General features: G+C 36.5%; 1 protein-coding gene and 1 long non-coding RNA gene across 3 annotated transcripts in view; both read left to right on the top strand.

Moving 5' to 3' along the window:
* The window catches only part of LOC149677190 (uncharacterized), a 271,284-nt gene that overhangs the window by 119,879 nt on the left and 123,925 nt on the right, over window positions 1-27,480 (top strand). The gene's annotated exons all lie outside the window — the stretch shown is intronic.
* On the top strand, window positions 8,078-10,554 carry LOC149677193 (uncharacterized). The gene has a single exon (XM_089838210.1). The coding sequence runs from the start codon at window positions 8,782-8,784 to the stop codon at window positions 9,970-9,972; it is 1,191 nt and encodes a 396-aa protein (XP_089694336.1). The 5' UTR covers window positions 8,078-8,781; the 3' UTR covers window positions 9,973-10,554.

Genomic DNA, 27,480 nt, shown 5'->3' with positions numbered 1-27,480 from the left:
TTTTTAGACTTGATAAAGGTGGGCAAAATAACAATTTTAGACTTGATAAAGGTGGGCAAAATAACAATTTTAGACTTGATAAAGGTGGGCAAAATAACAATTTTAGACTTGATAAAGGTGGGCAAAATAACAATTTTAGACTTGATAAAGGTGGGCAAAATAACAATTTTAGACTTGATAAAGGTGGGCAAAATAACAATTTTAGACTTGATAAAGTTGCAAAATAACATTTTAAAACTTGATAAAGTTGCAAAATAACATTTTAAAACTTGATAAAGTTGCAAAATAACAATTTTAGACTTCATAAAGGTGGGCAAAATAACAATTTTAGACTTTATAAAGGTGGGCAAAATAACAATTTTAGACTTTATAAAGGTGGGCAAAATAACAATTTTAGACTTGATAAAGGTGGGCAAAATAACAATTTTAGACTTGATAAAGGTGGGCAAAATAACAATTTTAGACTTGATAAAGGTGGGCAAAAACCATTTTTAGACTTGATAAAGGTGGAAAACGAACTCATTTTGACGATCGCTGACTTGAAAGTGTCCGTTTATTTAGTAGGGGAGAAAATTGCTTCAGGTTGATAGGGCAAAAGCCCAAGCCTGGATGGAAGAGGAGTATTTTTTTTTTCGGGATGAAAGTGGGAAGAATAGCCAAGAATAGCGTATAATAGAATAGAAACGATTGACTTAAAAAATAGCGCGCAGAAAGGGATCGAACAGAAGAGTAAAAGTATAGAGCGAGAGAAAAAGAGGGTCCCGCTATTATGATCCGGAGATGCCTCGGGATTTGCAGAAAAGAAACGTAAGCGTGCGCGCCCCATTCTTCCCCGTGCCAACAGCCCCTTTTCATGGGCACAAGCAGAGCCGGACCAAGGCGTGTAAAGTCCAGATGGGATGGCTCATACCGCTTCTGCAAATTTCAAAGGCTTTCCCTTTTTATTGCAATGGTCTATTTTATTTTCCAATTTTCAGTAAAATCAGTAAAATTAATTTATTTATAGATAGTTTTCACACATGGAGGATTCACCAGGAAGCCGGGCTATCTGGAGGACAAAAGCAGACTGGTTTTTGTCCTCCAGATAGCCCGGCCTCCTGGTGTAATTGGTATGAATCCTCCATGTGTGAAAACTATCTATTTATTAATTTCGAAAGTCTGACAATATGAAGGGTTGCCTAAATAGTGCGGATTTTTTTAATGAACAATATTATTTTTGAATTACCATCTAGCCTACCATACCCTTGGACTGTTCTTTTGGTTCACTCTTTTTGGGATTCTTTCCTTCTCTCTCTTTCTCCCGATTCAATTGACAGAGAATTATGTTCCTTTTTTCAAGCTCTAGGGAGACACTGAGATGGACCACTCTCTTTTCTATCTGTTCCATTCCTTATTCTCTACTATTCAGCTAGCTGCCTTGCCTTTTGAAATACCTACCTCTTCCCGCTTGCAATGGTCTTGGATAGAAAATAGGAGAATAGATAAAAAGGTCCCTGTCTCTCTCTACCTCTCCCTCCCTCAATACTAACGGACAGTGGAGGGTGGCCAGCTTGGTAGGTGTAGTAGCTCCTCACCTACTATGCTTCTCTCTCCCCCCAAAAATTTGATTTGGCTAAAAAGGTTTTTCTGTACTTCTCCTACTATCTCATGGGTTATATTTCTATCTCTATAGCTTCCCCTCCTCCTCTATCTTTTGAAGAATCCTTTTATTTAAATTAAAACTTTCATTAAAGTTTTATCTTGGCCCCTGATCCGTATACAGGGTGTTTCTGATAAGTCTGTAAATAAATTAAGGGGGTTGATGTTGTTCTTTGGAAAATCGATTTTGAGTCGAAAATGTTCTGTACTTCTATCTCCAGCCATTTTGATTGCCCTAAGGGACACTGTTTTAGAGTTATGATTTTTAAGAGTGATTTAGGGATGACCCCTTAATTAATTAAATTAGAAATCATTGTCTTAATCAGTTTCTTGATTAAATTTAAGGGGTCATTCTCAAGGGTTATCTCAGTGAAAACGCTGAATTTCCATAAACAAACGCTAAAATAGACAGGAAAATTGAACATTTCGTCGATTTAGTAGGCATGTAGTTTTGTAAAATAGATGCTGCCTGCCTCTATTGAGATTTTTTTCTAATTTACATTTTTAAACGTATATACAGACATTTTGAAAGAAATGGCCGACCCCTTGCCTCCTTTTTTGAAAACTAAATAATCACAAAGTTAAATATGAAACTTTGAGAGAAAATCTAAATGAAATTTCATTCAGAAGAAAAAAGTTGTGACACGACATAGAAATATAAATATAGTAATACAAAATATATCTTGAGAAATATGAGGTTCCAAGAAAAAAGTATTATCACTACTAAGAAATCCTCCAGAAAAACCTCACCTTTCAAAATAACCTCAAGTTCATATAGAACTAACTTTCTGGGAAGGTTTTCTTTTTCCTCCCGTTCATCTATATCTATCCGTATATAAAAAGATAAAAACTGACTTTTTATTAAAATGCGAGAGAATTTGAATGTAAGGTAAGGTTTTTTTGGGGGGGGGGAGGGAATTTCTTTCGCGCCTTCTCAGATTACCTATAACGTTGGTTGGTTGGAGGAAGGTTGGATTGGCCCCTACAGTTCGTGCGGTTTAGGGTTTTGAAAGGCGTTTTAACAAACAAATAAAAGAGCTACCGAAAGAAGAAGCGCTTGCTAGCTCTCCCTTTCCCTTCTAGGTTGTGACGTGAACGTCTTTATAAGCTAGAGTATATACTCTTTTTCGATTGAAGCTCTGCAGACCCCCGGTTCTCTCTCTCTCTTTCTCCTAATACCTGTCAGCCAGGGTAAACCTAAGGACATTTCCATTTTCTAGCTGCTATCCTCAATCCAGCGTGCCGCCACCTCCCTTTTTCTCTGTCCAACTATATGGATATAGCTTTTATCCAAGGGTACCCCCCATGCCACCATTTTAGCCGGTTTATGCAATAGACGTTATTTTCTGTACTTAACTCAAATACAGGGTGTTAATCTCTGATGATAAGTCTGCGTGCGTAAATTAAGGGTTGATGTTCTTTTGGAAATCAATTTTGAGAGAGTCGAAAATGTAACTTCTATCTCCATTTTGTTTGTCCTAAGTTTTGAATAAGTCACTGACGGTGGTTTAGCCTAGTAGGGACTACTTATTTTGTAAATTCAAACTAAGCCGTAGACGAAAAAGAGAGAGAAGGAGAAAAAAATGCAGCTCTCCCGTTTTCTAAAAAGTTTGCGCTGGCTATTGTCAAAATCGTCAGAGGTAACCTCACTCTTCTCAGTCCCCTTTTTTGTCCGTTTCTGGATGAAATGACTTTATTTCTCTCTCTCTCACTCTCTTTCTGCTTACTCGGATGCCAAACTTTTTTCCTCACCATTTTCCTCCGCTCTTTTTTACGTAAAACGATCACTTTGAAAAGTTCTCATCAAAATCCTTAGAAATATTTCCACTTTCCCTTCTATTTGATCTACTACATTCTGCCAGAGACCATGTTACGTGTAACCGAAATTCGCAACTTGATACGCTTATTATTTATTGCCTGGTCTGTCAAATAGTAAAGCAAATAATTATTAAAAGATAACATTGACCAAGTATGATAGAAATAACCTGACTGGCCCCTTAATTTTAAACGAAATGTTTTTTTTAACACTTTTTAATGTTAACATCCTATAGAAAAAGCATTGTTTTTTGTTGGTCTGTTGACTGTCTTGAAAACTACAGCGAAGTTAAATAACCATTCGTAATATACAAGTTTAAATTATAATGTCAAAAATAACTGTTATTGGAAAACTCTGGGTAATTTTAAAAATTAATTTCTCATTTATCAAATAATACCAAGATATTTCTATGATTTTACACAAATTAACTGAAATAATATCACTTTAGCATGGGTGTATTGCGGTGAAACACTTTTACAGGGGCTCATAGAAAAAGCATGGAAACGTTTCAGCCTATAAGTCGGCTTCCTCTTTTGAAGAATTTTAATTTTTCCGAACTCTAAAATTTGAATTTATTTAAGCGTATATTAAAAAAAATAAACAGAAGTTAAAGGGATGATCACCCAAATTATTTCAACACCACGTTCAACAGAAGCTATAAGGCAAAAAGACGCCAAAATTAAAAAAAAATTCTTTTTTGATATACTTTGAATTTCTTTATATATTTACAAAAAAAAAACTAGAACAGCTTAATCTATACTCGACTTTTAAATCGCCTTTAAAACCATCCGTGATAGTCTCGCTAGACTAAAATTAAAAGGAGCACCCCCTTTTTAGGCTTTTTATATTAAAATAAAAAAAAATAATGTTTTATAAAAAAGAAGAAAAAGAAAGAAGCACTGAGGGTCTTGGAGGCGTGACGTAGTCCGTTCTTCATTAATTTCTATTCGAAACGCTTCCCACAGGCGTCTAATATTTTAAATAGGTCTTTTCTACACCTCGTTCAAAAATTTTGTTTCTGTATGAAATATGTTTTTGGGATATAAAAATTTATATAGGAGGCAACTTTTCTAAACATAACGAAGGATATTTCGCGGTGCATGGCGGGGAAAAAAAATAGCCTACAGCTCTAAGCAGGCGTATGATAGAATTAAAAATTTTGTACCATGGTGTATACTCTATCTCTCTCTCTCTAGTTATACACACAATTTTTTTTTGTACCCACACTGACAAAAACGAGCCGTGTTTGCTTTAATTTTTTTATGTACTACCTACCTACTATTCCCAGATCGTATAGCTTTTTTTTACAAATTTTATCACCCCGAAAGAATTTGTAGAGTAACCATCTTGTTAAAGGACAAGTCTCATATTGCACTTTTTAAATTTAATCCGGTATACATCAACTTCCGGTAGCGTGAAATTTTCAGGATTTTCTTTTGAAGGGGAAAGTTTAAATTCTTTCTTTTTAAATTTTTGAAAAGTTATTTCTGTAGCTTGTTTAAAAATTTGACGATTTAAATGGGACTGGCCCTTTAAGATGATAATTCAATGGTTGTTAAACTGGAGTAATGGTTAATAAGTTGGTTATAACTTAGCTTAACCGGCGTTGAAATGCATGGATTAACGCGGATGAGACGATATATAATTTTGAACGTATTGATAAAAAGTTTTAGAATTTCATATAAAAGCATTTACACTTCTGTTTGTTTGAGAGAAACCGTATGTGATAAAAAAACAGTAATTTTTTTTTAATTGGCTTGGGAATTTAAACCAGTTTTTTTTTTACCCCTGACGAACTAATACAAAAAAATATTACCCCCTCGAAACATATTTTTCATTTAAATTTTTTTCTATAGAAAAGTAAACGTGATGGTGAAACATTTTTGAAACTTTTTTTGTGTTTGAGTGGTTGGTGGTTGGGATGGGGATGAGATGCTGTAGGGGTTTATTTTTATATGTTTGTTGAGACGAATTTTTTTGGGTTGAATTAAGGTTTATTTGAATTTTCTAAGGTGCATGGTATATATGATTTTGATTTTTCTATTTTTTATTTCATGAAGAATTAATTGAAACACTTCTAAAGGGTTTTTATTACAATTTTTAGATCGTAATTATTTAGTAAACTAGAATGGGTGGCGTGTATGTATGTTTTTGGTTTTGGAGAATATGGTATATTTTCGAATTAGTAGAAAGATTTCAAAAGCTACCCTAGATACGTAATCAATCAATTGAATTGAATTTCTTGTTTTTGATAATTTTGGAAAAAAATGTTTCATGGGATTTTTTTTACGTTAACACTGTTGTTTCAAATGTAAAATACTATAGCGAAATTGTTTTGCACTCTGAAGTTACCGAGAAACACTTGTCTTTGTGCTATAAGGGTAACCTTTGACCTCAAATACCTCAGACCACACATAGAATATTTGAAATCTCACAACAGAAACGGATGTTAAATACAAATTATATTTGAATTCGAATTTATACAGCACATTTAAAACCAATCTACTGACCTCTCAACGGGAGGTCACGAATTAGCTCGAAAATTACCATAGGGGGTAAATGACTTATGGATTTTTTCAAAGACCAATTTTTATTTGATGGATCACCCAAAATCCACTAGTCAAATAAAACTACAATTTTTCCCACCATGCATCATAACTTCAAAGTTAAAATAAAAATTATTCCTAAAACACTTAACAACATAACGAAATAAAAAACTTAACTAATTCTAAAGCGGCGGGTTTAAAAACACTTTTCCCTATCGTATAAACCTTTTGAAATTAACGAATGAATAGCAATTAAACGCAATTAGTCGTTTTCTATGGATTACCGCATCCAGATCTCTTTTAAAAATTTTAATTTTTTTTTTAAATTTATAAAGAGCTGTAGACATAAAGTCGGGTAACCCATCTTTTCAATGTTTCAATCTCTCTTTTAATTCATCGTTAGTTTAAATGAATAGCAAATAAAATTCCAAAAAGAAAAAAAATGAAGTTGCGGCTTGGGATTTTTTTTCTCTTCTCACTCTTTATGTGATCTTGTATCTCTTTGATATGAAGGGATGATTTTTTTCTTTTAAATTTGACTGAGTGGGGACTGTTTTTTGTTTTACCCGATTTGAGCTTGAATTTATCTTTGAAGTAACAGAACTTTATGCGTGCCTTTGTGAGGAGTTGCGCGATATTCAAATGAAAAATGTCAAAACACTTTTATTTCTTTTAATGTAGAATTTTCACGCTCTTTTATTTTTTATTTATTTATTTATTTTTTATAATTGGAAGTTATACACTTAAATTGACAATTTCTTCGCGGAATTAAGTAGCAATAGATGGCGCCTAAATCTCAATGGCAAAAGAGATAGAGAGAGAAGGAGACATAGTTTTCATAGCTTTCTCTAAGAGGTCTAAGGGAAATTTTTCGTTGCTATGGCAACAAGGTCTCTCATCCCACGAACGGAACGGATGTTCAAGATCATGTTCTCTTCCCTCATCTGAAAGTCCTGGGGGATTATTAATTAAAAGGTGTTGAAGCGGAGAAATAGTATTCCGCGCACTTAAATCTGTTAGAAATAACTTAATTACAATTGGAATAGTTTTAGGCGACGGGACCACGAAGTAAATGGTGCATGGTCGTTACCATGACCTCCCGGGTTAGATAATTTTACTCGAAAACTAATTAACATTTCGAGATTATTTTTCAATACATTCCATATAATTTAAACGTGGCGGGTTATTTTTTATTATATATTAAGAAAAAAGTAAATTAACTCGAAATTAATGAATTATTCTATGGTATAAAAATATAAATTTACCTCCTTAAGCGCGATTTATTCCCTTATTTAATTTATTATTAAAACAATTTTTCTTTAATAACTTCGGCCTTATCCGCTTTATTTTTGCGCATCTTGAAGCATTTTATTTGGTGCTCACTTTCAATGTTAACTTTAAAACAAGAATTGAATTCCTAAATTACGCTATAGAATCTTGATAAACTTTGCCGCCAAGTGTTAATACTACAACTAAAGGAGAAGGGGGTGAAATGATATCAAAGGTATATTATAACGTCTGGTGGGCTCTAGCTATCCCTTATATAAATTCTCCCGCCAAAATGCTGGAGCGGAGCCAATGATGGGAAAGACCACAATCGCATTATTCACGCCCCGTCGCCTCTAACTATCCTCCACTTGTAAAATGACCGACCATTGGACGGAAACCCTTAAACGCCGCCGCGGCCAAACACCGTCCCAACCTGCCTGCCACTTTTCCATTTTCTCTCAACTTTCCTTCCCCCCCCCCTCCTTCATTGCTTTGATATCTACCTTTAAAGAGAAGAGCACCACCTCTCTCTCTTATCCCTGGCTTCAAACTCCGTTTAATATTAAAGTGCCAGTGACACCGTATTTTATCTTAATTTATTTTACAGCTGCCATCTGAAGAAATGCTTTGACTTTATCGAAAACCTTGGCGTAATTTTCATTTTGTTTACCTTAAATTTTACATATTCTCGATGAAATTTACTTTTTTTAATAATATCGGTATAAATGAAAAATAAAGTAACTCGCGCAATTTCGAGTATTTTTGCCAACATTTTTGAATCTAGAGGTTAACTCCATGGAAGAAATGACGTTGTTACAAGGCCTTTTATCTAATAGATAGTTTTCAGTTCACACATGGAGGATTCATACCATTTACACCAGGAGGCCGGTCTACCTGGAGGACAAAAACCCGTCTGCTTTTGTCCTCCAGGTAGCCTGGCCTTCTGGTGAAAATGGTATGAATCGTCTATGTGTTAAAACTATATACAGAAAGAAGGAATTTTCACTAAGCGAGTGTTTTAAGACAAAGTGTGTGTCAGCGCCACTTTAAGCTAAAGGAAACCACCCTCTTTACTTGTCTCCCCCCTTTTGATATAAGTTTGCCCGTGAGGCGCCGCTGGTGCCGGGACAACTCAACTGCCTTTCGCGCTCTGTTGCGCCTCCGAAGTGCTCGGAGCTAGTTGATTTCTGAATAATCTCTTTACGTCTCTCCTCTCTCCGCGCGGTCTCTCTCTCTCCCTCTTTCTCTCTCTCCTGGATCTTATACCCCAAGTACTTCCTTCCATACCATACCGTACCGTACCAACATCACCAGCTCGTGGTTTATATTGCGCGGAAAGAGCACGTGGTCGACGCTCGATAAGTAAATAAAAAAACGCGCTCGCGCGAAACCTAGCGGGAATCGCGGGAAAAACTTAACCCTTTCGTGGATCGGAATGATTTACAGTTTGCTTATACGATCGAGTATCGTGGTAGTTAATTATTAGTTTTAAGTAATTATTATTACTCCGTCATGAATCTCTCAACGCGTCATCCACATCATCCTGGTGGTCCAGGACCCAATAACAACAACCAGGACTCTCACGTCAAACGACCTATGAACGCTTTTATGGTGTGGTCCCGAGCTCAAAGACGCAAGATCGCGTTGGAAAACCCTAAAATGCATAATTCCGAAATTAGTAAACGCTTGGGAAGCGAATGGAAGCATTTAACCGAAGGAGAGAAAAGACCTTTCATCGAGGAAGCCAAGAGATTACGCGCCCTTCACATGAAAGAGCATCCTGATTACAAATACAAACCTCGAAGGAAACCCAAAAACTTGATGAAAAAGGACCGGTTCCCGTTTCCATTACCGTATATGCATATGGACTATTTAGGAATCCCTAGAAATATACCCGGTCTTTCAGTACCGGGTTTGGTACCCTATCCCGGTTTACCACCGACCCATCAATTTCACGGGCACAATCCTCATCATCAATCGGATGCCGCCCTTGTCCAGTTCGGGACCACTTTAGGGTCCATGCACTTGGCTCACGGGTTGAACCCCGATGGTTCATCTCCATCGAACTTAGATAATGAGGACGTAAAACAACGCGTTCATTCGTCTCAAAGTAATTTGAACTCTCACGTCGGACATCGGGAACTCGTGGTTTCGTCCAACAGTCCGTTTCGACTCGTTTGCACGTCCACCGTGACGTCACCGACGAGTTCGGCGTCTATAACGCCTTCGACTTTTTCTTACGGACCTTACGGAGGGGCGTCTTATCCTTACGGACACGCTTATCTGATGCCGTGCGGTTGCGGGACTGGTTACGAATGCGGGTCACATTCACCCGCGACTTCGGCGGTCAGTTCGGCGTCCGTTCTCAGTCCATTCTTGAAAGCGGTGGACGGTCTTCCTTACAGTATGGTAGCGGCGGCCGCTGCTTCAGCCGCGGCGGCAGCCGGCGTTTCGTCGGCGAGTTCTTCATCGTCTCCTCCAATATCATCATCTTCCAGTAGCGCCAATAACAATTCGCACCCCTTAGGGTTTTTGAGTAGTAACTCGGGCAACTCCGTCTCCGAGGCGAATTCCGCCGCGACCGCTCATAGAGTCTCATCTCACGCCGCGACGAACTCGTTTAATCGTGATTATTTGTTAGGTTTGTATAGTTCTTGTTTGAGTAAAAGTAAGATAGCCAATTCCGATGGACACGAGATTTAGTTTACACCCATAGTTCTATTTAGGAGTCCATATGTTCAAGCAGCCAAAATTTCTATTTTAAACACATCTTTAAACACTATCTTTAAAACCATAATATAAGTAAATTACTGCAGCTCATTTCACTTCCTTGATAATGTAGATAGATTAAACCTGAAACCTTATAAAAAAATAAATTTGAAGGTTTTTAATGGTATCTATATCCAATTAATTACTTAGAATTAAATAACTTAATTATAATATTTTTAGTCTCCATTGAACTTAAACGTGCTTGAATATGGACTTAAACGTGCTTGAATATGGACTTAAACGTGCTTGAATATGGACTTATAAACCACGTTAATTAGGGACTAATTTAATTAAATAAATTGTCCGTATCCTCCTCCATCAATTAAGATAATAATCAACCAGCCATAACTTTTAATGAACGAAAATTTTGTAATTAATTAACTGTTAATATTTATTTAATGAATTTCAGTAATTGAAAGGACAATATTTTAAACAAAACATATCTCTTCTATATAAATATACCATTTCAAATGTAACATCTTTTTTAGGTATTTATTAAATAGGAATTCTGTGAAATTTGAACTTTTTTTAATTAATGCATTTATTTTATGCTGAAAAAAAATTAAAATATAAAGCGGATTTAAATAGCTCAAGTATTCCCCCTTTAAATAGAGTATTCTAAAAGATCAGTCCTTCAATATTTAGTTCAATTCATATACTGAATTCACCGCGCTGTCTATTCAAAAATCCATCAATATTATTCAAAAGCATATATAGCGACACTTATAGTCAAGACAATATGGGGTTGAAATACAAATCCCTTCTGGATAATGTCACTGTGACAAATGAGTTAAAAGCGGGGGTGCTGCTGCTGAGGATGAAAGACTATCGTCATGAAATTATCAATTTATTTCGTGAATATTGTAAATATATATTGAACCGAATAGTTGTAAATTCGAGAAATTGTGGGGAAAAATATAATGAAAAGTTAGAAAATTATCAAACTTCTTTCTCATTGGTTAATTGAAAATCAGGCGCGAAAACTTTAGCGCTCTTTTAAATTTGGCGCTTTTAATATTTCATTATCAAATTAGATTTAATGAGAAGATCACATGAAATTTCAATTTTCTTAAACTCTATTGTACGTTAACACCATGCACACGTGTTCATATATGGTCTGAGACAATGATCAAAAATTCTCCCCATCTTTATTTCACCATAAAAATTTCTAGCCATGGTTAATAAACAGCACCGAGTTTCTATATTTAGGGCGAATTAAATATTTTTAAAATAATGAAATAATTTCTTGATATAATAAGTCTAATATTGGAACGCGTGAAAAACCATGAAACGGTTTGACAGCCCATTGCTCTCAGAACGTACTACAACACAATATAAAGAAAAGATCTATATAGCGGACCCCTTTTCACACATTTTGTTGTTTTGGGACGGGCGAAATGAGTGTTCAACCGCGAGCGATCAACGATTCAAAGACCCCTTCAGTTGCAAATATATATATATATAAAAAAAAGTGGAATGAAAACTTCGATCTATCAAAAATATAGAAACCCCCCGAGTCCCAAAAAATCTACTATTCTCAGTACACGCGCTCCAAAATATGACAGCCGTTTATTAGAATACGTCCGCTATGTTTACAAATTGCTTTTTAAGCTGCTGAATGCAGCTCTATGCGGGTTTTGGGTTTCTGCGTTATGTCTCATCTCAGTCTCTCTTTCTCTTTCACCATTTCTATCTGATAAATTTCGTATAATTTTCTAATTTTATGTAGGGATTTAGTATAATTGATGATCTAAATTTTACTACGTAATTAGTAAGCTCTCAATGAATGCAAATGATAGGTTTTTAAACTGTTAAGAAGTGGGTTAATTGTCTTTAAAAACAATTAGTTCAAGATCTACCATTTGAATTTTTGTCCATCCTAGTATATCTTAATTTTTTGATATTTATATAAGAAAACATTTCCTATTAAAATGAAATTTATCGTGAATTTGATTCAAGTGATATTAAGAAAAGCGGTTAAACGAGTTTTATTTATACTTAATTTTAAATTTCAAAGAAAATTATCGATGATTCTTACAAATTTCATAGAAAATTATCGACAATTCTTACAAATTTCATAGAAAAATATCGACAATTCTTACAAATTTCATAGTAAATTATCGATAATTCTTACAAATTTCATAAAAAATTATCGATAATTCTTACAAATTTGATAAAAAATTATCGATAATTCTTACAAATTTCATAGAAAATTATCGATAATTCTTACAAATTTCATAGAAAATTATCGATAATTCTTACAAATTTCATAAAAAATTATCGATAATTCTTACAAATTTCATAAAAATTATCGATAATTCTTACAAATTTCATTGAAAATTATTGATAATTCTTACAATTTTCATAGAAAATTATTGATAATTCTTACAATTTTAATAGAAAATTATCTTCAATTTTCCAATTACAAAAACAGGGAGCTAGAAATCGAAAGAAAGGCAATAATTTAATTAAAAGTTCTAATAATTTTAGCTACTTAAAACTAACCAAATTTTCATGCAGATTGAAACAATTTTGCCATCATAACGTTTAGCAAAATATCTACTTTTGAAAACTTGTCTCTCTCTACAGATACACCAATGAAAATTCTTGTTGTATCCCTGTGCAATTTCACCTTAACATTTTTCACCTTCTTTTTAATAATGAAATGAAATGAAATGAAAATTTGGTTTATTGTGTATAATAAAAGCTACTACAGCTCACGAGATAATACACACTTATTCTCAGAAAATATCAACCGGTATTCATAGTACATACATAACAACAAATATTTCTTAAAAATAACCGTTAAATACACTATATACAAGTCAGAGGGTATTGTCATAATTACACTATATACAATTCAGAGGGTATTGTCATAATTACATCATATACAAATCAGAGAGTATTGTCATAATTATTGACCATTGACACTGCCAATTATAAACAAGAATAAGCCAAAACTGAGGAAGAATGTTAGTCAGGTTACTTTTTTACTTTATATCTTTCAATTTTGCAGAGAAAATGTCAAATTTGTCCTGTAGGGCATTGCAGGTGTTCTGCATACGTAGTATAGGGTTTAATTTTGTTCTTGAAGGGTAAAACGTGGTAGTCCGTCTTAGGGTAGTGGGCACAAAAAAGGCAAGTTGGGATAGTAAGGTTGGTGATGCGAAAACACCATTAAGTAACCTATGGACAAATTTCACATCTTCAAGGTTCCAGATGTACTCCAAAGAATTTAAACCTAAATGTTCTAATAGGGAAGCATAAACATATTCTTGGTCTGTTAGGAAATACGTATGGCAGAATTCAATAATAATAATAATAATAATATATTATATAAATTAAATATAAATTGAATGCAAGCGCTACTATAAAAAATAATTAATGGTGCGTGCATGCATGCTTTGCTTTTCAAGTTATATTATTATTTAATAATAATACTTCAAACAAAAATCTTTTCTTTTCTACCGAAAAATCTCCCAAAAAATATGATGTAAGCTATTAAGGCTATATACTCGCTTTTTATTCGCCTTTTTATGTAGGCAACAATAAGTACGTTATTAATGAGAAACCTCCTTAAAAATTGGGGTCTATAGTCCTCTCTATTCATCAATTTAAGTGTTAAGCTAAGCGCACTAATGAATTTACGCTTTGAGTATATACCAGTTTAGTCTGCGTATTCTGACCTTAGCCATTTTTTTTACGACGATTAATTGTTCAAGAATTTTGATGCCTTGGATGAAATCTTCAAGATGAAAATAGTCAGTAGTCGGTTTAGGATAATGGGCATTTTTAGACTAGCCAATTGGAAGCTTGGGTATTTTTAGACTATCCAATGGGGAGCTTGGCCATTTTTAGACTATCTAATGGGGAGCTTGGCCATTTTTAGACTAGCCAATGGGGAGCTTGGCCATTTTTAGACTATCCAATTGGAAGCTTGACCATTTTTAGACTAGCCAATGGGGAGCTTGGCCATTTTTAGACTAGCCAATGGGGAGCTTGGCCATTTTTAGACTATCCAATTGGAAGCTTGACCATTTTTAGACTATCCAATGGGGAAGCTTGACCATTTTTAGACTATCCAATGGGGAAGCTTGACCATTTTTAGACTATCCAATGGGGAAGCTTGACCATTTTTAGACTATCCAATGGGGAAGCTTGACCATTTTTAGACTATCCAATGGGGAAGCTTGACCATTTTTAGACTATCCAATGGGGAAGCTTGACCATTTTTAGACTATCCAATGGGGAAGCTTGACCATTTTTAGACTATCCAATGGGGAAGCTTGACCATTTTTAGACTATCCAATGGGGAAGCTTGACCATTTTTAGACTATCCAATGGGGAAGCTTGACCATTTTTAGACTATCCAATGGGGAAGCTTGACCATTTTTAGACTATCCAATGGGGAAGCTTGACCATTTTTAGACTATCCAATGGGGAAGCTTGACCATTTTTAGACTATCCAATGGGGAAGCTTGACCATTTTTAGACTATCCAATGGGGAAGCTTGACCATTTTTAGACTATCCAATGGGGAAGCTTGACCATTTTTAGACTATCCAATGGGGAAGCTTGACCATTTTTAGACTATCCAATGGGGAAGCTTGACCATTTTTAGACTATCCAATGGGGAAGCTTGACCATTTTTAGACTATCCAATGGGGAAGCTTGACCATTTTTAGACTATCCAATGGGGAAGCTTGACCATTTTTAGACTATCCAATGGGGAAGCTTGACCATTTTTAGACTATCCAATGGGGAAGCTTGACCATTTTTAGACTATCCAATGGGGAAGCTTGACCATTTTTAGACTATCCAATGGGGAAGCTTGACCATTTTTAGACTATCCAATGGGGAAGCTTGACCATTTTTAGACTATCCAATGGGGAAGCTTGACCATTTTTAGACTATCCAATGGGGAAGCTTGACCATTTTTAGACTATCCAATGGGGAAGCTTGACCATTTTTAGACTATCCAATGGGGAAGCTTGACCATTTTTAGACTATCCAATGGGGAAGCTTGACCATTTTTAGACTATCCAATGGGGAAGCTTGACCATTTTTAGACTATCCAATGGGGAAGCTTGACCATTTTTAGACTATCCAATGGGGAAGCTTGACCATTTTTAGACTATCCAATGGGGAAGCTTGACCATTTTTAGACTATCCAATGGGGAAGCTTGACCATTTTTAGACTATCCAATGGGGAAGCTTGACCATTTTTAGACTATCCAATGGGGAAGCTTGACCATTTTTAGACTATCCAATGGGGAAGCTTGACCATTTTTAGACTATCCAATGGGGAAGCTTGACCATTTTTAGACTATCCAATGGGGAAGCTTGACCATTTTTAGACTATCCAATGGGGAAGCTTGACCATTTTTAGACTATCCAATGGGGAAGCTTGACCATTTTTAGACTATCCAATGGGGAAGCTTGACCATTTTTAGACTATCCAATGGGGAAGCTTGACCATTTTTAGACTATCCAATGGGGAAGCTTGACCATTTTTAGACTATCCAATGGGGAAGCTTGACCATTTTTAGACTATCCAATGGGGAAGCTTGACCATTTTTAGACTATCCAATGGGGAAGCTTGACCATTTTTAGACTATCCAATGGGGAAGCTTGACCATTTTTAGACTATCCAATGGGGAAGCTTGACCATTTTTAGACTATCCAATGGGGAAGCTTGACCATTCTTAGACTATCCAATGGGGAAGCTTGACCATTTTTAGACTATCCAATGGGGAAGCTTGACCATTTTTAGACTATCCAATGGGGAAGCTTGACCATTCTTAGACTATCCAATGGGGAAGCTTGACCATTCTTAGACTATCCAATGGGGAAGCTTGACCATTCTTAGACTATCCAATGGGGAAGCTTGACCATTCTTAGACTATCCAATGGGGAAGCTTGACCATTTTTAGACTATCCAATGGGGAAGCTTGACCATTCTTAGACTATCCAATGGGGAAGCTTGACCATTTTTAGACTATCCAATGGGGAAGCTTGACCATTCTTAGACTATCCAATGGGGAAGCTTGACCATTTTTAGACTATCCAATGGGGAAGCTTGACCATTCTTAGACTATCCAATGGGGAAGCTTGACCATTTTTAGACTATCCAATGGGGAAGCTTGACCATTTTTAGACTATCCAATGGGGAAGCTTGACCATTCTTAGACTATCCAATGGGGAAGCTTGACCATTCTTAGACTATCCAATGGGGAAGCTTGACCATTTTTAGACTATCCAATGGGGAAGCTTGACCATTCTTAGACTATCCAATGGGGAAGCTTGACCATTCTTAGACTATCCAATGGGGAAGCTTGACCATTTTTAGACTATCCAATGGGGAAGCTTGACCATTCTTAGACTATCCAATGGGGAAGCTTGACCATTCTTAGACTATCCAATGGGGAAGCTTGACCATTCTTAGACTATCCAATGGGGAAGCTTGACCATTCTTAGACTATCCAATGGGGAAGCTTGACCATTTTTAGACTATCCAATGGGGAAGCTTGACCATTTTTAGACTATCCAATGGGGAAGCTTGACCATTCTTAGACTATCCAATGGGGAAGCTTGACCATTTTTAGACTATCCAATGGGGAAGCTTGACCATTCTTAGACTATCCAATGGGGAAGCTTGACCATTTTTAGACTATCCAATGGGGAAGCTTGACCATTCTTAGACTATCCAATGGGGAAGCTTGACCATTTTTAGACTATCCAATGGGGAAGCTTGACCATTTTTAGACTATCCAATGGGGAAGCTTGACCATTTTTAGACTATCCAATGGGGAAGCTTGACCATTTTTAGACTATCCAATGGGGAAGCTTGACCATTTTTAGACTATCCAATGGGGAAGCTTGACCATTTTTAGACTATCCAATGGGGAAGCTTGACCATTTTTAGACTATCCAATGGGGAAGCTTGACCATTCTTAGACTATCCAATGGGGAAGCTTGACCATTTTTAGACTATCCAATGGGGAAGCTTGACCATTCTTAGACTATCCAATGGGGAAGCTTGACCATTCTTAGACTATCCAATGGGGAAGCTTGACCATTCTTAGACTATCCAATGGGGAAGCTTGACCATTCTTAGACTATCCAATGGGGAAGCTTGACCATTCTTAGACTATCCAATGGGGAAGCTTGACCATTCTTAGACTATCCAATGGGGAAGCTTGACCATTTTTAGACTATCCAATGGGGAAGCTTGACCATTTTTAGACTATCCAATGGGGAAGCTTGACCATTTTTAGACTATCCAATGGGGAAGCTTGACCATTTTTAGACTATCCAATGGGGAAGCTTGACCATTTTTAGACTATCCAATGGGGAAGCTTGACCATTTTTAGACTATCCAATGGGGAAGCTTGACCATTTTTAGACTATCCAATGGGGAAGCTTGACCATTTTTAGACTATCCAATGGGGAAGCTTGACCATTTTTAGACTATCCAATGGGGAAGCTTGACCATTTTTAGACTATCCAATGGGGAAGCTTGACCATTTTTAGACTATCCAATGGGGAAGCTTGACCATTTTTAGACTATCCAATGGGGAAGCTTGACCATTTTTAGACTATCCAATGGGGAAGCTTGACCATTTTTAGACTATCCAATGGGGAAGCTTGACCATTTTTAGACTATCCAATGGGGAAGCTTGACCATTTTTAGACTATCCAATGGGGAAGCTTGACCATTTTTAGACTATCCAATGGGGAAGCTTGACCATTTTTAGACTATCCAATGGGGAAGCTTGACCATTTTTAGACTATCCAATGGGGAAGCTTGACCATTTTTAGACTATCCAATGGGGAAGCTTGACCATTTTTAGACTATCCAATGGGGAAGCTTGACCATTTTTAGACTATCCAATGGGGAAGCTTGACCATTTTTAGACTATCCAATGGGGAAGCTTGACCATTTTTAGACTATCCAATGGGGAAGCTTGACCATTTTTAGACTATCCAATGGGGAAGCTTGACCATTTTTAGACTATCCAATGGGGAAGCTTGACCATTTTTAGACTATCCAATGGGGAAGCTTGACCATTTTTAGACTATCCAATGGGGAAGCTTGACCATTTTTAGACTATCCAATGGGGAAGCTTGACCATTTTTAGACTATCCAATGGGGAAGCTTGACCATTTTTAGACTATCCAATGGGGAAGCTTGACCATTTTTAGACTATCCAATGGGGAAGCTTGACCATTTTTAGACTATCCAATGGGGAAGCTTGACCATTTTTAGACTATCCAATGGGGAAGCTTGACCATTTTTAGACTATCCAATGGGGAAGCTTGACCATTTTTAGACTATCCAATGGGGAAGCTTGACCATTTTTAGACTATCCAATGGGGAAGCTTGACCATTTTTAGACTATCCAATGGGGAAGCTTGACCATTTTTAGACTATCCAATGGGGAAGCTTGACCATTTTTAGACTATCCAATGGGGAAGCTTGACCATTTTTAGACTATCCAATGGGGAAGCTTGACCATTTTTAGACTATCCAATGGGGAAGCTTGACCATTTTTAGACTATCCAATGGGGAAGCTTGACCATTTTTAGACTATCCAATGGGGAAGCTTGACCATTTTTAGACTATCCAATGGGGAAGCTTGACCATTTTTAGACTATCCAATGGGGAAGCTTGACCATTTTTAGACTATCCAATGGGGAAGCTTGACCATTTTTAGACTATCCAATGGGGAAGCTTGACCATTTTTAGACTATCCAATGGGGAAGCTTGACCATTTTTAGACTATCCAATGGGGAAGCTTGACCATTTTTAGACTATCCAATGGGGAAGCTTGACCATTTTTAGACTATCCAATGGGGAAGCTTGACCATTTTTAGACTATCCAATGGGGAAGCTTGACCATTTTTAGACTATCCAATGGGGAAGCTTGACCATTTTTAGACTATCCAATGGGGAAGCTTGACCATTTTTAGACTATCCAATGGGGAAGCTTGACCATTTTTAGACTATCCAATGGGGAAGCTTGACCATTTTTAGACTATCCAATGGGGAAGCTTGACCATTTTTAGACTATCCAATGGGGAAGCTTGACCATTTTTAGACTATCCAATGGGGAAGCTTGACCATTTTTAGACTATCCAATGGGGAAGCTTGACCATTTTTAGACTATCCAATGGGGAAGCTTGACCATTTTTAGACTATCCAATGGGGAAGCTTGACCATTTTTAGACTATCCAATGGGGAAGCTTGACCATTTTTAGACTATCCAATGGGGAAGCTTGACCATTTTTAGACTATCCAATGGGGAAGCTTGACCATTTTTAGACTATCCAATGGGGAAGCTTGACCATTTTTAGACTATCCAATGGGGAAGCTTGACCATTTTTAGACTATCCAATGGGGAAGCTTGACCATTTTTAGACTATCCAATGGGGAAGCTTGACCATTTTTAGACTATCCAATGGGGAAGCTTGACCATTTTTAGACTATCCAATGGGGAAGCTTGACCATTTTTAGACTATCCAATGGGGAAGCTTGACCATTTTTAGACTATCCAATGGGGAAGCTTGACCATTTTTAGACTATCCAATGGGGAAGCTTGACCATTTTTAGACTATCCAATGGGGAAGCTTGACCATTTTTAGACTATCCAATGGGGAAGCTTGACCATTTTTAGACTATCCAATGGGGAAGCTTGACCATTTTTAGACTATCCAATGGGGAAGCTTGACCATTTTTAGACTATCCAATGGGGAAGCTTGACCATTTTTAGACTATCCAATGGGGAAGCTTGACCATTTTTAGACTATCCAATGGGGAAGCTTGACCATTTTTAGACTATCCAATGGGGAAGCTTGACCATTTTTAGACTATCCAATGGGGAAGCTTGACCATTTTTAGACTATCCAATGGGGAAGCTTGACCATTTTTAGACTATCCAATGGGGAAGCTTGACCATTTTTAGACTATCCAATGGGGAAGCTTGACCATTTTTAGACTATCCAATGGGGAAGCTTGACCATTTTTAGACTATCCAATGGGGAAGCTTGACCATTCTTAGACTATCCAATGGGGAAGCTTGACCATTCTTAGACTATCCAATGGGGAAGCTTGACCATTTTTAGACTATCCAATGGGGAAGCTTGACCATTCTTAGACTATCCAATGGGGAAGCTTGACCATTTTTAGACTATCCAATGGGGAAGCTTGACCATTTTTAGACTATCCAATGGGGAAGCTTGACCATTCTTAGACTATCCAATGGGGAAGCTTGACCATTCTTAGACTATCCAATGGGGAAGCTTGACCATTTTTAGACTATCCAATGGGGAAGCTTGACCATTTTTAGACTATCCAATGGGGAAGCTTGACCATTCTTAGACTATCCAATGGGGAAGCTTGACCATTTTTAGACTATCCAATGGGGAAGCTTGACCATTTTTAGACTATCCAATGGGGAAGCTTGACCATTTTTAGACTATCCAATGGGGAAGCTTGACCATTTTTAGACTATCCAATGGGGAAGCTTGACCATTTTTAGACTATCCAATGGGGAAGCTTGACCATTTTTAGACTATCCAATGGGGAAGCTTGACCATTTTTAGACTATCCAATGGGGAAGCTTGACCATTTTTAGACTATCCAATGGGGAAGCTTGACCATTTTTAGACTATCCAATGGGGAAGCTTGACCATTCTTAGACTATCCAATGGGGAAGCTTGACCATTTTTAGACTATCCAATGGGGAAGCTTGACCATTTTTAGACTATCCAATGGGGAAGCTTGACCATTCTTAGACTATCCAATGGGGAAGCTTGACCATTTTTAGACTATCCAATGGGGAAGCTTGACCATTCTTAGACTATCCAATGGGGAAGCTTGACCATTTTTAGACTATCCAATGGGGAAGCTTGACCATTTTTAGACTATCCAATGGGGAAGCTTGACCATTCTTAGACTATCCAATGGGGAAGCTTGACCATTCTTAGACTATCCAATGGGGAAGCTTGACCATTCTTAGACTGTCCAATGGGGAAGCTTGACCATTCTTAGACTATCCAATGGGGAAGCTTGACCATTTTTAGACTATCCAATGGGGAAGCTTGACCATTCTTAGACTATCCAATGGGGAAGCTTGACCATTTTTAGACTATCCAATGGGGAAGCTTGACCATTCTTAGACTATCCAATGGGGAAGCTTGACCATTTTTAGACTATCCAATGGGGAAGCTTGACCATTCTTAGACTATCCAATGGGGAAGCTTGACCATTTTTAGACTATCCAATGGGGAAGCTTGACCATTCTTAGACTATCCAATGGGGAAGCTTGACCATTCTTAGACTATCCAATGGGGAAGCTTGACCATTCTTAGACTATCCAATGGGGAAGCTTGACCATTTTTAGACTATCCAATGGGGAAGCTTGACCATTCTTAGACTATCCAATGGGGAAGCTTGACCATTCTTAGACTATCCAATGGGGAAGCTTGACCATTTTTAGACTATCCAATGGGGAAGCTTGACCATTCTTAGACTATCCAATGGGGAAGCTTGACCATTCTTAGACTATCCAATGGGGAAGCTTGACCATTTTTAGACTATCCAATGGGGAAGCTTGACCATTTTTAGACTATCCAATGGGGAAGCTTGACCATTCTTAGACTATCCAATGGGGAAGCTTGACCATTTTTAGACTATCCAATGGGGAAGCTTGACCATTCTTAGACTATCCAATGGGGAAGCTTGACCATTTTTAGACTATCCAATGGGGAAGCTTGACCATTCTTAGACTATCCAATGGGGAAGCTTGACCATTTTTAGACTATCCAATGGGGAAGCTTGACCATTTTTAGACTATCCAATGGGGAAGCTTGACCATTCTTAGACTATCCAATGGGGAAGCTTGACCATTTTTAGACTATCCAATGGGGAAGCTTGACCATTTTTAGACTATCCAATGGGGAAGCTTGACCATTTTTAGACTATCCAATGGGGAAGCTTGACCATTTTTAGACTATCCAATGGGGAAGCTTGACCATTTTTAGACTATCCAATGGGGAAGCTTGACAATTTTTAGACTATCCAATGGGGAAGCTTGACCATTTTTAGACTATCCAATGGGGAAGCTTGACCATTCTTAGACTATCCAATGGGGAAGCTTGACCATTCTTAGACTATCCAATGGGGAAGCTTGACCATTTTTAGACTATCCAATGGGGAAGCTTGACCATTCTTAGACTATCCAATGGGGAAGCTTGACCATTCTTAGACTATCCAATGGGGAAGCTTGACCATTTTTAGACTATCCAATGGGGAAGCTTGACCATTTTTAGACTATCCAATGGGGAAGCTTGACCATTCTTAGACTATCCAATGGGGAAGCTTGACCATTTTTAGACTATCCAATGGGGAAGCTTGACCATTCTTAGACTATCCAATGGGGAAGCTTGACCATTTTTAGACTATCCAATGGGGAAGCTTGACCATTCTTAGACTATCCAATGGGGAAGCTTGACCATTTTTAGACTATCCAATGGGGAAGCTTGACCATTTTTAGACTATCCAATGGGGAAGCTTGACCATTCTTAGACTATCCAATGGGGAAGCTTGACCATTTTTAGACTATCCAATGGGGAAGCTTGACCATTTTTAGACTATCCAATGGGGAAGCTTGACCATTTTTAGACTATCCAATGGGGAAGCTTGACCATTTTTAGACTATCCAATGGGGAAGCTTGACCATTTTTAGACTATCCAATGGGGAAGCTTGACAATTCTTAGACTATCCAATGGGGAAGCTTGACCATTCTTAGACTATCCAATGGGGAAGCTTGACCATTCTTAGACTATCCAATGGGGAAGCTTGACCATTCTTAGACTATCCAATGGGGAAGCTTGACCATTCTTAGACTATCCAATGGGGAAGCTTGACCATTTTTAGACTATCCAATGGGGAAGCTTGACCATTCTTAGACTATCCAATGGGGAAGCTTGACCATTCTTAGACTATCCAATGGGGAAGCTTGACCATTCTTAGACTATCCAATGGGGAAGCTTGACCATTCTTAGACTATCCAATGGGGAAGCTTGACCATTCTTAGACTATCCAATGGGGAAGCTTGACCATTCTTAGACTATCCAATTGGGGGCTTGGATATATATTAGAATGCTGAATATCAGAATGCATGACTACATTCTTAAACTTAATTTCATTGAAGCCAACAATTAAGAAAAATATGACATAAAAAAACCCCAAAGCGCCTATACCCATTCTTAAATTAATGGTAAAATGGAACCATTTTTAAAGATGAGCTGCTAGCCGGTAGCAAAATTTCCAAAGAAAGAAAGAAAAAATTTGAGGTATGAATTTGAAAAGGAAGCCCATCAGTATTTCTATAAAAAGTTCTCTTCATGAATCCAGTTGAGCTATAGTAGTAACAACCACCGTAGCTTTTATGCAAAAGAAAACCGTTCTCAATTGTAATTGTCTTATATACTTCTATATATCTGTAAGTCTTCCACCCTACATTTTAGTGTCTAGAACGAGAGGTCGAACACTTGTTAAGAAAACCTTCCTATTCTTAAGCTTGTCTATGAATGAAATATAATATTACTGAGCATGCACCGACCTCTTAGTTGGTATACAATTTAAGGTTTGAAACTGGCTATAGCTCCTCTATATCTTTCTCATCACTCACCTAGCAATCCGACCTAGCTGGCTGATTATCTATTGGAGACTTTGCAATGTCTACCTTTATCTTTGCGGGGGTGGAACCCATGGGGAAGATGCTAGGTACCCGGGTGTCATTTTCTTACCTTACCTTATACCTATCCTTGTGCATTCTATCTCTTTTCTTCTAAAAGTGTAATTGAAATTTTGATGACCATTCTTATACTTGATCTTCCTCGCTTATCAGACCTCAACGCGGTTGTAGATTTTTTTTTGCGTTATTGAATAGGCTTTTGTGTTTGAACTTAAACCGCCTGCTTGTTTGAATATAATAAGGGGGTCGTGTATAAAGCTTAAGTTGTATTTGTATCGGACATATTTAGAAGAAATCATGTAAAGGACCCAGGACAGCAGTGTGGACTTCCTCGGGTTGTTATTTTCGGTTGGTGGTTACCCACATCACATCACGACTTAAATTCTTTTTTTTTTAATTGATAAGCCCTTATGGTAGACCCGTATTTATTCATTATAGGGTTATGATCTAGAAACTAGCGTGATTGCTCGTTAAGAAAAAGGACCTAGAAAAATCTTTGAATAAAAAAAAAGTATACAAGAATTTTTTTTATTTTATTTCATCCCCAAAATGTTTTATTTGGGCGGTTTGCCTTTGGTCTAAATAGGAACAACACAGTTCATCATCCATCGCGCGGCATACCCTACATGAAAAGTAAAAGAAAACAGTGTCTGGAAACTTGTATTTATTGGCCTTGCTAGGGGAGTTGAGGATCAAAATTGAGCATTCACCTTCTTAAAAAGAAGTTGAAAGAATGTTTTTTATTTTTTTTTTCTATGAAATTTCTTTTTAAAAAAAATTGTTGCGGGTCTTTTTTATCAGAGGTAGATTATAGCGAAATTATGGAATTAATCAGCAAAGCTTTTAGTTTCCCCGATAGATTCACGTACCTTTTAGTGCAGGACCTGAAAATAGTAGTTAAACAGTTGCAATTAGTGTTTGTACTTGGACTCCAACCCGGTTAGATTTTGGTACAAGGAAATTTTTTTTTGAACTGCTTCAAAAACCATCGTCTGATTCATCTTAAATAAAATGATAACAATTAAACAGAGACAAAGTTCACCATCGTCCTTGTTGCTACCGGTCTCCCTTCTCGGGATTGTAATATTAACTGAAATTGCTTAAAAAAGTATGCGATCAAAAATAAGGGTCGAAAGGTTAACATTTTCATGTAAGATACACTTTCAATTAATCAACTTCTCTTTACGCCAACTTTGGTATAGAAATGCATTTTTTCTCCGCACAATGTTTCACTATGTTTTCACGAAAATGAATAGATTTGTACCGAAACCTAGGAATATTATAAAAAACACGGTCGTTCCGGTAAGATTGGTTTGTATGGACCATTTAGGGAAATAATTAATGAATATCTGCCCCTTATTGTAAAATTTAGCCTTAACAAATCAAAAAATCTGGTGAAAAATACGCATTTTGTGTTTTATTTTATAGTTTATTGAAAAATTATTAATTTACAATTTTTACAAACGTTAAACAATGTATATAATTTAATTGTTTTGGAGGTGTAAAGGGAAAAAAATGTAATGTTTTCCCATATCGTAACTTTAATAACATTTTGGGAAAATGGGTTTTTTTCTACGTTGTGTTTTTGTAATGGTGGTTGCTATATATACATATATATGAAGAGAATTTGAAGAAAGATCAGAAAAAACCATTAGTTCTAGCTCATCAAGCAAAACGAAACTATTTATGAGTTCATAAAAGATATATAATTCTTATACACTTTTCAAATGTTTTGGGGCCAATAGTGATTGCGATTCATTTTAAGTTTCAGTGGTAAAACGCCGCGTAACAAAGGTTTTTTCAAATCCCTATTGACTTATATTGAACTATACGTAAAAGTAGATACAAAATACGCGTTCTGAATCACTTTACCGAAAACATTATCGTTCAAATACTCAGATATCGAAAGAATTATCGTTCAAATACCCGGATATCGAAAAAGTTATCTTTCAAATACTCGGATATCGAAAAAGTTATCTTTCAAATACTCAGATATCGAAAAAGTTATCGTTCAAATACTCGGATATCGAAAAAGTTATCTTTCAAATACTCGGATATCGAAAAAGTTATCGTTCAAATACTCAGACATCGAAAAAGTTATCGTTCAAATACTCAGACATAGAAAAAGTTATCGTTCAAATACTCAGACATCGAAAAAGTTATCGGTCAAGTACTCAGACATCGAAAAAGTTATCGTTCAAATACTCAGACATCGAAAAAGTTATCGTTCAAATACTCAGATTTCGAAAAGGTTATCGTTAAAATACTCAGACATCGAAAAAGTTATCGTTCAAATACTCAGACATCGAAAAAGTTATCGTTCAAATACTCAGATTTCGAAAAGGTTATCGTTAAAATACTCAGACATCGAAAAAGTTATCGTTCAAATACTCAGGTATCGGAAAGTTATCGTTCAAATACTCAGGTATCGGAAAGTTATCGTTCAAATACTCAGATATCGAAAAGGTTTTCGTGCAAATGCTTAGACATCGAAAAATGTTATCGTTCAAATACTCAGGTATCGGAAAATTTTATCGTTCAAATACTCAGGTATCGGAAAATTTTATCGTTCAAATACTCAGGTATCGAAAAGGTTTTCGTTCAAATGCTTAGACATCGAAAAATATTATCGTTCAAATACTCAGGTATCGAAAAAGTTGCAGGGTTCAACTTCAAAAATCTCAACCGGCATTTCTTGAGTTACGTTTCTTTCGTTCTCACAATCGTAATTGTTCTCAAGTTTTTTGAGTCCATTTTCTTTACTACATAGGAAACAATCCTTTCTAGCTGGCAAGTAAATATACTACCCATAGTTTATACCTTTTTTTCTTTGGCGTATTACGTTGCACTCAACGCAGGCGTAGAATAGTTTTAAAACGTTCTTTTGATTGTCCCTTTATGTCTTTTTAAAACATCCCACCTCGGGCCATTCTATCTATATACGCATTATAATGGTTCGCGTACCATGATATTAGTTTGAGCCTTTACCGTATATCAGTTCGCTTCCAAGTTGCCCCTTTCTACAATGATTCAACATTTCCTGATGAGTGATTTTTTTCTCTCTCTTTCTTTAAGTAATGCACTCTTTTATAATATTGCTTCATATTTTTTCTTGTTTTTTCATTTTCATGGTAAGTCGCGAACTATAAGCAATGTTTTTTTTATTTTTCTTACCTTTTTCTTTGGACGTTCTGAGATTGTTTTTAAAGTTTCTAGTGTGGGAAAAATAAATTTAAGGGTTGGGTTTATTTCGATTATGAAGGGTTTTAACTTTGTGTACTGTATACGTGTGTGTTCTTATATAGTTCTTAAAATTTCGGGTTTCATTTTTTTCGGTCAATGTTCTCAGAATTTTAAATTTAGTGTCGGTGATTTAGGAAATGTCGAGTAATAATTATTTTTTAAGCAATTGAATTGTTTAAACTTATCTAACATCCTTTATCGTATTTTATCAAATATCGTCGGAAAATTTGATTTACAAGTATTGTTCATCGTTTAGTATCGTTAAAACTATCGAAACTTGATCGATAGTGTTGAAAAATCGATCTTGGAAACATTTATCGTTTAGTATCGTTAAAACTATCAAAACTTGATCGATAATGTTGAAAAATCGATTTTGGAAACATTTATCGTTTAGTATCGTTAAAGCTGTCGAAACTTGATCGGTAATGTTGAATAA

This window comes from Phalangium opilio, unplaced genomic scaffold (assembly GCF_054372755.1).
Source record: "Phalangium opilio isolate 3A_F unplaced genomic scaffold, DU_Popi_V2 ptg000045l_1, whole genome shotgun sequence".
Classification (NCBI taxonomy): domain Eukaryota; kingdom Metazoa; phylum Arthropoda; class Arachnida; order Opiliones; family Phalangiidae; genus Phalangium; species Phalangium opilio.
The sequence above is the reverse complement of the archived record's forward strand: the minus strand, read 5'-3'. Positions and strand labels throughout refer to the sequence as shown.

Coding starts and splice junctions, on each gene's coding strand:
- LOC149677193 (XM_089838210.1), top strand. CDS start 8,782: ATGAATCTCTCAACGCGTCATCCACATCATCCTGGTGGTCCAGGACCC.